This window comes from Carettochelys insculpta, chromosome 2 (assembly GCF_033958435.1).
Source record: "Carettochelys insculpta isolate YL-2023 chromosome 2, ASM3395843v1, whole genome shotgun sequence".
Lineage (NCBI taxonomy): Eukaryota > Metazoa > Chordata > Testudines > Carettochelyidae > Carettochelys > Carettochelys insculpta.
The window spans coordinates 159,405,862-159,420,806 of NC_134138.1; the positions used below are offsets into that span (position 1 = coordinate 159,405,862).

At 42.3% G+C, this 14,945-nt stretch overlaps 1 protein-coding gene across 2 annotated transcripts in view; it reads left to right on the forward strand.

Moving 5' to 3' along the window:
* Positions 1–14,945, forward strand: part of GABBR2 (gamma-aminobutyric acid type B receptor subunit 2) — a 776,613-nt gene that overhangs the window by 355,204 nt on the left and 406,464 nt on the right. For both annotated transcript variants that reach the window (XR_012644212.1, XM_074985985.1), the window contains exons 6-7: positions 10,547–10,738; positions 13,174–13,410. Coding sequence is in view for 1 of the 2 variants with exons in the window: in XM_074985985.1 (XP_074842086.1) it covers positions 10,547–10,738; positions 13,174–13,410 (429 nt within the window). In the remaining variant the exon portion in view is untranslated. The remainder of the gene's footprint in view (positions 1–10,546; positions 10,739–13,173; positions 13,411–14,945) is intronic.

The window sequence follows — 14,945 nt, forward strand, 5'->3', positions numbered from 1 at the left end:
ACTTCAGCATCATCCACAGTCACTTTGTCTTTACATGCAACACACTTTGTTCTCGCATTTAAATCTCAGAGAGAAGTTTAGAAGCTCCACTGTATTTTGTGTTGGCTTGGCTCAGGGGAGTGGGGCATTTGGGAACTGATAACGGTTCTCTGACCTCAGCACTGACATAAGTTGGAGTAGCTTAGGGACTGCTCCAATTTATGTAACTGTCCTTAGGGTACCTAAGCTAATGGAGGATTGGTGGAGAGGAGCTCAGCCGTGTCCCCTGCCTGTATCACTCTACAGTGCCAGTTACTCCTAGCCCTCTAGGTAAGTTAAGGTGAGGGGCATCTGAGGCTGCAACAGAGAGCTTTGTGCCAGGAAAAAGAAAAAGCATAGCCACATTTAAAAAATTATGAGAGCTGTGGAAGGAATCCATATGCTGTCTCAGTGATCAGTGTGTTCTCAGAAAATTTGTGACCAATTATACTGATGATCTCGTCCCTTAAATCCCTGCTTCAGTTACTTCCTACAGATGATCTACTGTCTTCAGCTGGTTGATTCTTCCTCGAAGTTTCCTTCCTAAAGCCTTTGTCAGTGGGGAAAGGAAACTGGGTGCTTGTGTCCCCAAGGGTATGCTTGACAGCGGGAGTGGTGTTTGCCTCCACAGTCTGGTCTAGGGACAGGAGTGGCCCAGATGGACACCTTTTAACACTCCTTCACAGTGCACCAGTTTATGCTGGAACTGCTTTGAGCTGCTGGAGCGGCTCAAGGATTATAATGAGGTTTTATACCACTATGGAAATCATATGTAACTCAGATGTGGATGTGCTGGAGCAGGTTCAGCAGAGGGCAACAAAAATAATTAAGGGGCTGGCGTGCATGACCTATGAGGAAAGGCTGAGGGATCTGGTAGTGCAAAAGTGGGGGCCTGCAAAAACTTCAAAACTCCTTGCCTATACACAGGCTTTACTTTAAAACTTCCCAAGGTCACAGATCACCTGGACTCTGGATAGTATACTGCCACCACCCAAGTAAAACAAAAGCCCCTTAAACCAGGGAGACAGACCTGGGGATATCTTCTTGTGGGGCACCCCAGGCTCTTAACCTTCCCTTCAGAGAGAGCTTAGAACAAAGAACTGTAATTCAGTAGCTGGTCTTCTAACCTAAGGTCTACATGTCTACAGACCCCTTGTCAGGACACAGGTATCAGACCAATTGCTTATAAACAATAACTTACTCACAAAACAAAAGAAAATAAACCATGGGTTGCACACAGAGAAAAATATTTCCCTGGGATTCAGCTTAAATGTTATGGGGGCAAAATATCAAGTCAAGCAGCAACAAAAACCCCACAGAGCAACAAAACAAAACAGTGCAACTGCTTACCTGGGACCCATGACTCCCAGCCTCATACTTAGTCTCTCTACCTGAGTTCTGAGCAGTGCATTCCTAGAGAACCTGAATTGCTTGCCTGGGCCCGTTTAAGCCAGCAGCTGGACACGTGAGCTATCTGAATAAATGGGTTCCACTATCTTCTGAACTGTGAGCTTCCTGCTACTGCTCACCCAGCTTAATTTCCTAGCATCTGTTTCATGTTTCTGATCTTCAGTTTGTCTCCTGCCTCTGAATCTCATGGTGTTCTGACCCACCTGGCTCTGGACTCCTGGCTCATGACTACAGGCTCTGGCTCTGACTACTAGGTCTCATTGCCCATGAACTGGTTGTGACAGGTTTAGAGGTGGCCAGTTCTGAGTAGGTCATTTATAGATAAATGAGGGTCAGGTGGATTCATTATTAATTGTAAAATATATTATTGATTCCCTTACTCTAGTAGCTACGCTGAGGTGTTTTGACTAAGAATCCAACTATTTACTTAGCAAAATCAAGGTATGCTGCCAGAATTGTGATTTTCTAGCTGTAGCTTCAGATTGGTTTAATTTGTACAAGCATATGTTGCACTAGAGGGTAGGGACTGATCTCTTTCAGAGCTGTAATTTGGGATTATGAAAGTAAGATGCTTTTGTATTAGGACACATTTTCATACCAGAGGTTATAACATGAATGCTTGGTGAACAGGCCAGAAATATACCAAATGGCAATCACAGAAACTGCATAAATATCTGTATGTTCAGAAATGTTGTCATCTTCACTTGACCACACTCAACCCGACACCCAAACAAGCAAACAAAAGCTCTGTATACCTGAAGGAGAAAGGCCACAGGTACAAAGCACATTCAGCTTACTCTCCACCACTCCGCTGTTGGGACAGAAGTCACCTGAACATTTCTAAGCTTCCTGGTAAAAAATTAAACAAATTAAAGGGCTGATTCAAACCCCAGTGAAGCCAGGGGTGGTTTGCACAGTGACTTCACTGAGCTTTGAATCAGATCCTGTCTGCTGAGAACATAGGAAGGTATATACTGCATCAAATTCAGTTCACAGCCTTTAAGTGGCCTTTTATATAAACTTCTATTAAATAATCAGAGCAAGAGTTATGTAGCACTCCTGATACAAAGCCATTAATTCCCAGGAGCTCATTTGTTCCTTTCTAAGATCAATGTGAGTTTATACTGACTCCAGTGGCTGTAAATCCAGCTGCTGATATCCACCACTTTTATTTTCCCATTTTGTCTTTGACTTTTCCTTCTTGGGCCATACAAGAGCATTGACTTTTAACATAAAAGGTTTTTATTAGAGTAACATACATGCTAAGATGCAGTGTATGTAAAAAAAATTCATAACCTTCTTTTTAGTGCTGCAGTGTTGCTAATGCTGCAGAGTTATTACTGTTGCTGGTGCTGCTGTGTTTTGAGCTCTGTGTTGCACAAGCAAAGAGTGCAGTGTATTGAGTTAGTTAGTCATTCCAAAAGAATGACTGCAGTTTAGTGGCTGAGGTACTTGGTCACATTTGCTGTCATTAAAGCAAGGTGCTAGTGCTTCGTCCAACACGCCGCTGGGATGCTCTCCCTCGCATTCTTGTGACAATGTAGAGAATCAGCCAACATAACAAAATGATGTCCCCTAGGCCAGTGGCTCTGTCTTTCCAGACAACCGTAGCCCTTTCAAAAGCTTGATTTGCCATGTCCCCAAGTTTCACCTCACTTTAAAGCTATTTGTTTACTAAGCAAACATAAAATTGCAAGTTTATCACAATAGGCTATTACTGAAAAGTTGCCTAGTTTCTCAGTTTTACCATATAAGTTATAAAATCCATTGGAATACAAATGTTATATTCATATTTCAATGTCTAGAATGTAGAGCCTAATAAAAAATCATTGTGTGTGAAATTTTAGTTTGTACTGGTTTTGCTAGTGTTTTTAGGTTGTCTGTTGTAAAATTAGGCATATATCTACATGCCTGATGTTGACACCTACATTTTATGGGAAATCAATGGGACTTAAGCTCCTGAGTCACTTATTGATCCCTACATGTATGTTAATTACTTTTTGAGGTTGTTTTAGATTTGTTTACTGTGGATGACGTGAGTTCATTATTTCCTTTTACTTTCCCCAGTTTCCAAATTTGTCTCTTTCTGAAAGCAGCACACATTGGCTACATCTCCGCTACAGTTATCCTTCGAAAGAAGTTCTTCCAGAAGATATCTTCTGAAAAACTTCTTTTGAAAGAGCGCATCCACACACAAAAAAGGGGACCAAAAAGATGGATCTGCTCTTTCGATGGAGAGCATCCGCATAGCCCCTACTCTTTTGAAACAACAAGCTAAGGACTGAATGAATTCGGTGCAGTGGAGGACTTCTCTTTCAAAAAAAGGGCCCCTGGGGCACCTCCACACATTTTTCTTGTAAGAGTCTTTCACTCTTCCTCATCTGGGAGAAGAAGAAGGCTGCCGGAAAAACTGCTACCTTCTTCCGATTTAATATTGAAAGAATTCCTTTTGGTAGTGTCTACACTTGCATCCCTCTCTTGAAAGAGGCATGTGAATGAGGTGCAGATTTACATATCTGGCACTTCATTTGCATATTCTTCTCGAAAGAAGAAAAGCAGTGTATACACGGCTCTTTCGAAAGTAAACCCCATCTTCAAAAGAATCCTTCTTCCCATAAAAAAGAAGGGTTCTTTCGAAGTTGGGGTTTACTTTCAAAAGAGCTGTGTCTACACTGCTTTCTCCTTTTGAAAGAATATGCAAATGAGGTGCCAGATATGTAAATCTGCACCTTATTTGCATTTTCAATTTCTCTTATTTGCATGCCTCTTTTGAAAGAGGGGTGCAAATATAGACACAGCCTTTGTGTGTAGATGCTCCACTGAATTTTTTGAAAGAAACCCAGCTAGTGTAGATGTAGCCATAATTTGTTGTATGGATGTTGTAAAGGAGCCATTGTTGGTTGTTTGTGGACTGTGTAATGTAGTCTCATTCTGCCTTGGTTGAACCATCAAGAAGAATTGAAATAAAGCAGTATTCAAAATGAGGCTTTCAGACAAAGCCCTAATAGTGTTTGATATATTTGTCCCTTTCACTTGGTGTGATCTTCTGAGTAGTAGTAGTAGGCATCCTTCAGTCTGCATAGACTATGGATCGCGCCCTTTAAAGTTTCAATTGAGGACTTCATTTACAGCGTCTATTGTGACTATGAAGACCCACACGAGAGTGACAGTCCTTGCTGCATCGCTTGCAGATGTGGTTGGTGTCTGGCAAGTCCTTATTGTGCTTTCTGTGCACTCGCTTCTCCTCTGCTAGCTGTCTGATCTTCATCTCGCCCTTCTGAAGGCCCTTGTGTAACCCCTGCCTCCATGTGCTGCGGTCGTCTGCTAGTTCTTCCCAGTTGTCCAGCTCGATGTCTACCTCTCTGAGGTCTCTCTTGCAGACATCTTTGTAGCGCAGCTGGGGGCGTCCGGGAGGTCTTTTGCCAGAGGCTAGCTCACCATACAGGATGTCTTTTGGAATCCTTCCATCATTCATCCTGTGGACGTGGCCAAGCCAGCGGAGTTGACGCTGCCTGAGGAGAGTGTGCATGGTTGGGATTCCAGCTTGCTCGAGGACGGCGGTGTTGGTCACTCTGTCCTTCCATGATATTCAAAGGATGCGCCTGAGGCAGCGCAAGTGGAAGACGTTCAGCCTCTTTTCCTGGCGGGCATACAGGGTCCAAGTCTTGCTGCCATAGAGGAGGGTGCTGAAGATGCAGGTTCTGTAGACTTGCATTTTGGTGCGAGTGTACAGCTTGTTGTTATTCCACACTCTCTTGCTGAGTCTGGACAGAGTTGTGGCCGCTTTTCCGACCCTCCTATTTAGCTCAGTGTCCAACGACAGGGTGTCAGTGATGGTGGACCCGAGGTAAACGAACTCGTGGACGACCTCTAATGTATAGTTGTCAGTGCTGATGGATGGGGATTCAGCAACATCCTGACCGAGTACGTTTGTCTTCTTTAGGCTGATGGTAAGCCCAAAGTCCTTGCACGCTTTGGAGAACTGATCCAGTAGTTTTTGAAGCTGGTCTTCTGTGTGAGACACTACAGCAGCATCATCTGCGAACAGCATGTCTCTGATGAGGACTTCTCGCACCTTAGACTTAGCTTTCAGCCTTGCAAGGTTAAACAGTTTCCCATCAGATCTTGTGTGCATCAAGATGCCCTGTGTTGAAGATCCAAAGGCATGCTTCAGGAGGAGTGCGAAGAAGATCCCGAACAACGTCGGAGCAAGCACGCATCCTTGTTTGACGCCGCGCCTGATTCTGAAAGCATCCAATAATGCGCCGTCATATTGGATGGTTCCTCTCATGTCCTCGTGGAACGACTGGATCATCTTGAGTAACCGTGGAGGACAGCCTATCTTGTGGAGCAGTTTGAACAGACCATCCCTGCTGACCAAGTCAAAGGCCTTGGTCAGGTCGATGAAGGCTATGTAGAGTGGCTTTCTCTGCTCCCTGCACTTCTCCTGCAGCTGCCTTAGAGAGAAGACCATGTCAACGGTAGACATCTCTGCACGGAATCCGCATGGCAAACTCGGAGAGAGCTGAAAAGTTCAGAGAGACTCTCCAGGAAAATCTGCGCAGCGGCCCTGGGCGTGCCCATGCGACATCCAAATGGCAACATCTGAGGGATACAGTTTACAACACGGCCTTCTCGGTGTTTGGAAGAAGAGCTAGAAACACGAACGACTGGTTCGAAGCTAACTCTGATGAAATGATTCCAGTCATTGAAAAGAAGCGCGCTGCACTCCTGGAGTAAAAATGCTCACCGAGCCAGAGTACCCAGGAAGCACTTAGAGAGGCCAGAAGAACAGTACATCAGACAACCAGGCACTTTGCCAACAACCACTGGCTCCACCTATGCAGCAGCATCCAGACCTGTGCCGACTTTGGTAATCTCAGAGGAATGTACGAGGGTATGAGGAAGGCATTAGGACCCACCCAGAACAAGATGGCACCTCTGAAATCCAAATCTGGTGAAGTCACTGCTGACAAAGCCAAACAGATGGAGCTCTGGGTTGAGCACTACTCCGAGCTGTACTCACGCGAGAACGTTGTGGTTGATGCAGCCCTTGATGCCGTTGAGCTCCTACCAGTAATGGACGAACTGGATCAAGAACCAACTGTGGATGAACTGAAGAGAGCCATCGACAGCATTGCAGCAGGAAAGGCCCCTGGTCAGGATGGTATAGCACCAGAGGTAATCAAATGTGCCGCGGACACACTCCTGGAACCCCTACATGAGCTACTGTGCCTGTGCTGGAAAGAGGGTGAGGTTCCACAGGATATGCGTGATGCTAACATTGTAACGTTGTATAAGAACAAAGGAGACAGAAGCGACTGCAACAACTACCGTGAAATCTCCCTCCTAAACGTCACTGGTAAACTGTTCGCTCGCGTCATCCTTGGCAGACTCCAGAAGATTGTTGAGAGGGTGTACCCTGAATCGCAGTGCAGATTCTGAACTATCTGACAAGCCCTCCTTCACTGGCTTTCAGTCAGGGCAGTTCTTGGGCCTTCATCTTTTACTAAGTCTAGTACTCTGCTTCAGTATCTTGGCTGTATTCAGGGAGGCAGCCTGATCCAGGAGTATTGACTATCTGCTCTCCTAGGCCTTCGTGCCTCTAATCCCTCATCTGTACTCTCTTTATAGCATGCCTTGTTTCCTCTATTGGCTGCAGCTTTGAGTGCCTGTCTCCATGACAGGCAGCTCTGACCACTGGGGGTTGGGGGTGGCAGGCAGCGGTCTCAAGTTGCTAGCCTGTAAACAGGAGAGGATCTCCTTCCCTTTCCATCTGTGCTGTGAGGTTTGTAAATCCCACCACAGTCACACTACCTGAGGCAACAAACCCAAGAAAACGAAGGAAAATCAGATGACAGTTTTATTATGCAGCAACCAGTGGCATTGAAAGGAACAATTTGTTTAGTGGGGATATGGAGAGCTATTGAACAAAACTATGAAACCTGTACATTAGTGTTTCTTAAACTTTTTGACACCACAGAACACCAGGCAATAGTATTTTTTTTAATGTGGAGTACCTATGAAAATTTTCTTCAAAAATGTTGCCAGACCAATAAACGAATACAAACCAGCAACATACACAGCAAAAACAAAATGAAGTAATTTCAGCAGGTATCATACCAGCGAAGAAGTAACTTTGTATCTGGTTTTAATAACAGAATATAGACCGTCGGTGTATGATATCAAAAAAGTGCCAGATGCTTGAAGCATGCCAGCAAGTTGTTTGCGGAACTGTTCTGTGGAACATAGTTTAAGAAACTGCAGTAACCACTTCATGCCAGGGGGTGCTGCCGTATGCACCAGAATCCATAGGCCCAGCACTCTGGCAGCAATTTAACAGTGCTCCCTTCTGCACAAACCAACTTTCTTTTATATAGCCAGAACACACTTTCACTGGATAGCTGAAGATCAATACAGCATTATCAGTGCAAATCTGACCTTCATCTTACGGGTTTTATGGATTTATATTTTCACTGTTTTGACTAACTTATTGAACACTTTACACAGCGAGAGAAGACAAGGAAAACTTAAAATGTGCATTGTGGTTCCGTAGTTACGGTTGAGTTCCATTTCTTATGTAGAGCATGGATTCAAGCTCCTTGTAGGCAGCGTCTACACGAGCACAAATTTTCAAAGTGGACATTTCGAAGATTATTAATGAGGCTCTGGAATGCATATTCAGTGCTTCATTAGCATGCCGCCAGCCGCGGGACTTTGAAATTGCTGCATCTTGCTCCCGCACAGCTCATCCAGATGGGTTTTGAAAGGACCCCACCAACTTCAAAATCTGCTGATAGGAATAAGGGGATTTTGAAGTTCCTGCGGTACTTTCAAAAAGGACCCCCATCTGGACGATCTGCACAGGAGTGAAATGCGGCAATTTCAAGGTGCTGCCACTGGCAGCATGCTAATGAGATGCTGAATATGCATGTCAGCGCTTCATTAGTAGTCTTCGAAATGGCTATTTGCATGGCCATTTCAACGATTTGTGCTAGTGTACATGTAGCTGTAATGTAAGAAATCTATAACATATTCTCCCCAAATGTGCCGCGCTTGCTCTACTAGTAGTTAATATATTTCTGGTGTCTCTGGCTCCCAGCCAGTCGCCCAGGAGCCCACCAATTTCTCCATCAGGTGAGTAGCCCAGGAGCTGGCCAGAAGGGAATCTGGTCAGCCCAGAGAACTGGCAGATAGGAAGATGCAGGATTACACACTGGCTGCTTTGTATTGCTTAGCCTCTGATGATGCAAAGCAGCTGGAAACCTAGTTTATCTGGTCAGAGCATTCTGTTTAGTTTACCTTAGTACACTGATGGAAGAAAAGTCCTGAGTTCTTCCCTTCCCCAAACCTGGGAGGGATGGGGCTAAGGGCTTCTGGAGCAGCCTCTGTCACAGAGAAGGGAGAGGCCAGTGAACGTCCTCAGCGGTAGGAGGAGCGGAGGTGTGCAGTGGAGCAAGGTGCAGATGTGTGGTGGAGTAGCAGAATTTCTGTTGGATTGGGGGCACTTAATTGGGGGCTGAGGAGTCAGAGAATTAATGTGGGACTGTTGGGTGCATAATTTAATTTACTGTTGTGGGGCACAGGCAGATAATTAATTGGTATTTTGAGATCCCAGGAGACGCTGAAGCCTTCCACTTCATGGAGCAGATTATTGTGTACATAACTTCTGTAACTTGACTGGAGCCGAGTTCCAGCAGCTGAGGTGGACAAAATTGCCTTGCTCAATATAATCTTGTAGGAGGTAGCAGCACTATAGTAGTCCAGGCAGACATAAAAACCAACCCCAACATTCGTCCTGCATTGGGTCATTGTCCTGATTTAGGAGTTCTCCAGGTTTCTATCTCTTTCATTAACATTTCCATCTCATCTTCAAGTACCCCCAGGGCCTTCCTCAGATTTTTTCAGAGTATTTTTTCATAAGAATTGTATTCTGAGTAAACATTGTGCCTCATATCTATATTCTGGCTATTTCCCTCTTCTGGTCATAGTCTGTTCTCTATGAGGATGATATAAATGGGAGAAATAAGGATATTTGTAAGAATCTGTTTCCTTTTCAGGCTTTGTGAAAGTCTGTTACATTTAAGGGTATTAGTGTTTTATCATGTATTCTAAGGTTCGGGCATCTGGTTTAGCTACATTACGTGCCTCACATCTCTCATATTCCATATATTTATGAACCAGCAAAGAAACATGAAAATTACTCTTTGAAGAGGAAAACATCCAGCAGCAATAAAGAATGAGACTCGAGGAAACATTTACAGATTTTATGCTAATTAAAGGGAACTTTCCTTCACAATACAAAAGTTCAGGATTCCTGTATTCATCCATAATAAGTTATCTTCTGCATAAAGAACAAATTTTCACAAAAGCTGTCATACATGTCTTTAAAAAAAAAAGTATGGGAGATACCTTTTTTCTGTGTGTTTTGTCTAGTTAAGTTAAGATTGCCTGTCTTTGTAGGTTTAATGAGCTATGCTCAATGGTTTAAAAAGTAGAGTTCAGTAGTAATGAATTATTTTAAAAGAATCTCTGTGAAATTTGTTTGCCATGCCACAAAGTTTGCCACTGCATTATGGTTCTCAGTAGACAAGAGTATGGTTAAAGTTTCTGTTCTGCATTATCACAACATGAACATTTGCAACATTTGTGAATTTTCATCTTCTGTGTTACAGACTGATAGTTTTCGGCATGTTCACACACAGTTGTCTCTTTCCGCTCTTCTCAAATTGATGTTAAAAGCTACTTTAATACAGGATTTCTTATGGAATTGATCCACTTTTGTCAATGGTTTTTAAACCCCCTATTCCCCTTTTAGATACCGAGGGTTTTGTTTTGGTTTTTAATTTTTTTTTTGTTCTTCTACTTCTAATTAAATTGATTTTGAGCAGCTTTTGTCTTACTACTTTGTAAAATGTGTTCTTCATAGATTTGGAAACACAAAAGAAGTCTTCACTGTTACAAAATAACTTACTTAAAATATTTTCCATCTTTTAATTATGCAGCAAATTCATTATGTAGATATTTAAACAGGAGAATTTTTATTTCTGATGTTTGTACTAAGGGTTTTGATCAATCAACTGCTCAAAGCATGTTGACTTTTTTATTATCATTGTAGGCTTATCATGAGGAGATGTATGGCAGTAAATATCAATGGATCATTCCTGGGTGGTATGAAAGTTCGTGGTGGGAATCTTGGATTAATTCTTCACACTGTCTCAGCAAAAATCTTCTTACTGCTATGGAAGGTTACATTGGAGTGGATTTTGAACCTCTCAGTTCAAAAGTGATAAGGACGATATCAGGACGGGTTAGTATCTTCCTTTCAACTACTCTGTAACATTTAATTATCAATAAAGGTCAGTTACTTAAAATTTGATAACTACAGGAAGAGACATTGTGGAGTTGTTTTTTTTTTTTTTTTAATATTTTGTGTCCTTGGGTGAATTTAGTGATCATGAAAGAGAGGGACTAAAAACTGCCAGTAGAAATGGTCATTGTACAGCAAGCATTAAATAGTCCCTCATCTCTCACCCCAGATCTTCCACAACAGTCCTTTTCATCTGCTGATTTTTTTTTGTGTGTAACTCTTATTCTCTTTTCTTCTCCTGTCCTCATTTCATCTCCCTCTGTCTATAAGTGGACCTCAAACACACTCTCTTTTATCTCAAGCTCTAGCCCTTTCCTCATCATCTTGCAGCTCTTTCCTAGGGGCCTGCTGCTTCAATTCCCTTGGGAAAGACTCTCAACAGTGCTGGGAACTTTGAGCCACAGACCTTCCCCCCACCCCACCCCATGATGCTGGAGATGGTATGCACAGGGATTCTAAAGGGCTCCTAGTACTAGTCTCTGGTTGCTCTACTTTCTTCCCTAAGTTTCCCCTAACATTTCTAGTATGTCTTGCCACCAATTCATGCCTGTCTCTCTACCGTCCTCTTCCTATATTTAGGTTCCTCTGCCTGGTCCACTTCCTCCCTGCTTTGTCTTCACACTTTCCTATCTCCTTCCTAGGTCTCTCTGCCTCTGACATGACTCATTTCATTTCTGCCTTCCCCTCACTCCACCTTCTGGGGTGTGTCTGAAGAGTGTTCTTCTGGCCTCAGATTTTCTAGGGACCCAAATGAAGAGGAAATCACTGCTGCTGCTGACATAATTGAGAGGCAGGTAGCCTTCCACCAAAAGCAGGAGGAGCAGTCCTGCTGTTGACTAGCCTTCCTTAAAAGGCGATGCTGAGTTCAGAGCACATCAGTATGATTGCAGGTAACTCCAAGACGCAAAGAGCAACCAGATGCTATGTTTTTGATGCCTCTTATGCTGGGGTGTCCTAAGAAGCACCTGTGTTTGTCTGTATCCACAAAAACAACGAGGAGTCCTGTGGCACCTTATAAACTAAGGTTTTTTGGAGCATAAGCTTTTGTGGGCAAGACCCACTTTGTCAGCACCTGTTATTAGACCTAGAACTAAGGCTGCCACTGGTTAATGCCTGGCATTTCTAAACACTTGTTTAATCAGAGGTGCTGATGTTTTCCTTTTTTTTTATCTTTCCCCTGAGAGCCATGTTTTGACATCAGCGCTTACTGGAAAAATGTTAAGTACTTAGCATTCTGATTAAACAATGTAAGTTCACTTCTTTTTAATTTTCATCCTTATTATTTGCACTTGTATTGCAGTTGATATGATTATCCACCTCCTCCAATATGCTATTTTAAAACACTTACCAATATTGTTTCTTCTCTTCTGCGGGGTGATATACAGATTAAATCCCACTCTCTGTTGTCTTAGTTCTTGGATTTTCCCTACAGTCAGATATATGTACATATCCCTAAGGCAAGAAAGCACAAACCTGATACAAAATATGCAAATTACAATCAACAGTACTAGATACTATGTGGACAGAGAGATCACTAGAAAACTCTTTTTGCTATCTACTTCTTTAGCTCTGTATATTATTTATATTCAGTAATGTCCAATCCTATAAATTGTTAACCTCGCTAGCTCTCTGTGATTCACAGGATTGGATGAGCCCTAGATTTTAGATAGATGCATATACAATATGCCATCTTATTGTATAACCACAGGTATGAATTTGGAAGGATCTTTGTATTTTCAAATTGTGCTGTATAACACTTTTGAATGTGTTGTGTGTATTTGTTCCTATATAAAATAGAACGCATAAAGTCCTGGCCCATGAACAAATGGGCCTGATTCTCCAGTGCTTTGCTCTCATGTAGTCATTCACATGTATGCAGACTGAGTGCTGTACGGGGCTCATTGCAGCAAGCCATTTCTGAGGTCAAGAGCTTAGCAAGAGTCTAAAACAAAACAACAATCTAAACACTTCTGTGATTTAAAAAAATCACATTAGGAAAAAATATAAAACCCTTCACATTTTGCTTTGGGCATGACAGAGATCAGAAAGAATCTTGCCCTCTGGTAGTTCTGTGGCTCACTAGCCTGGAACCTTGGGTTCTGGGCAGGTTGGAATGGAAAACTGATGCATGACAATACAATTACTTTAAATGGTTGCTTCTTTCTTGCATAGTCTGTGCACTACATATTTATCTCTCTCTAGGCTCTTCCCCTTAGTTAATAGGAATTAACGATCTCATGGGATTTCAAGTCTTTCCTAGCCCTTGTTTCAAAAATCTTCTCTAAGTCAAAGGGAAACTTTCTAAGCAAAGATTCAGAACCCAAAATCTGTGAAATCCTGAACTATGTCATGAAGATTTATTTCCTTCTCCATAGACGCCACAGCAGTATGAAAAGGAGTATAATGACAAACGGGGAGATGGACAGTCCAGTAAATTTCACGGTTATGCCTACGATGGAATATGGGTGATTGCCAAAACACTGCAGCGGGCAATGAAATATCTCAACACTACAAACAAACACCAAAAGATTGAGGATTTTAACTACACAAACCACAAACTTGGCAAAATTTTTCTGGATGCTATGAATGAAACCAACTTCTTTGGTGTAACAGTAAGTCCTAATTTGCTCTTATTTGCTGTTATTTTTAAATCAGTATTTAAAAGATTTACATTACATTTTTAAATGATTTGAAAAATAAAGGCAGGTGTGTATGTGCAATTCCTGTGCTATCGAAGATTTCTGCATTCTCTGCTTACCAAACAGAAAGGAGAACCTGGGCTACATCCTCTCTGTACCAGTTCAGCAGAGCACTGAAGCATGTGCTCAGCTGAATGTGACTAATTTGCTTTTACGCTGCATTGCTGTTAGATGCAGGCTGTGGAGTGGGCACTCTGGCCCCAAGAGGACCACTCCAAAGAGATATGAATCTTCTGCCACTGAAAATCTGATCCATGATGTATAATCAATATTTGATATATCACTGTGCAAGCAGTCTTGTTCTGGTTTTGTGAGAATTTCTTCTTAGAAAAAGATGGTCTTGTGTCTTAGTGTGCTACCAAGTGTGATTCATATATGAGTGCTCTGGTTCTCGTCGTAGTAAAAGGTGAAATAGGTGTTGATAAAGAGTGATATGTCAATGTTTTGGAAAATTCAAACATACATACATCAGTATATTAGGGTATGCGTCATAAGATGTTAGTGGAAGTAGCAAATAACTTAGACCGAAGTCCTGCAAGCTGCTTCACTTGCCAGTTAGTGGTACCCAGTCACTGAGTAGTTTGTAGCTTAGGGCCTAAGTGAGCTATTGACTATGTTGGAAATCAAATGAAAAACCGGGAGCTTGTGAAAGATTGGGAAACGTACATGAAGTGTCAGTCTTGGTGGTGGAAATGTTAGCAGGAGTATTCAACATCAGCTTCCTCCATGTGCAGCGTTCCTACCAAAATCTAACTTTCATGTCCTGCCTTGTAAAATAATGAAACAATTATTAAGAGAAAGATTCCAAAGCTTCTAGAGGGCAGCAAAACCATTTGTCTTAAAATCAATACTGCACAAATTGTATATGTTTATTTTTGAAGTACAGAATTAAAGGGTATAATGGGCAAAATCCTCAATACCAGGCATTTGGTGTTAGATCATACTGTCTTATGGCTTCTTGGTCCTTGAGCAGCTGGACACCAGTATAGTCTTGAGGAACAACTCAGAGTGTACCCAAAGATGTGTACGTTTTTCTACCCACAACAGACTCTCGTAACTCAAGAGTGATGAAATGCAAGGGTAACAGAGAGGGAGCCGTGCTAGTCTATATACTATCAAAACAAAAAAGCAGTCAAGTAGCACTTTAAAGACTAACAAAATAATTTATTAGGTGAGCTTTCGTGGGAAAGACACACATCTTCAGACCATAGACATACCAGACCAGACTCGATATTTAAGGCATAGAGAACCAAAACCAGTAATCAAGGTTGACAAACCAGAAAAAAATTATCAAGGTGAGCAAATCAGAGAGCAGAGGGGTGGTGGGGGAAAGTCAAGAATTAGATTAAGTCAAGTATGCCAAAGAGCCCCTATAATGTCCCAGAAAATTTGCATCCTGGTTCAAACCACGTGTTAATGTGTCGAATTTGAATATGAAAGAGAGTTCA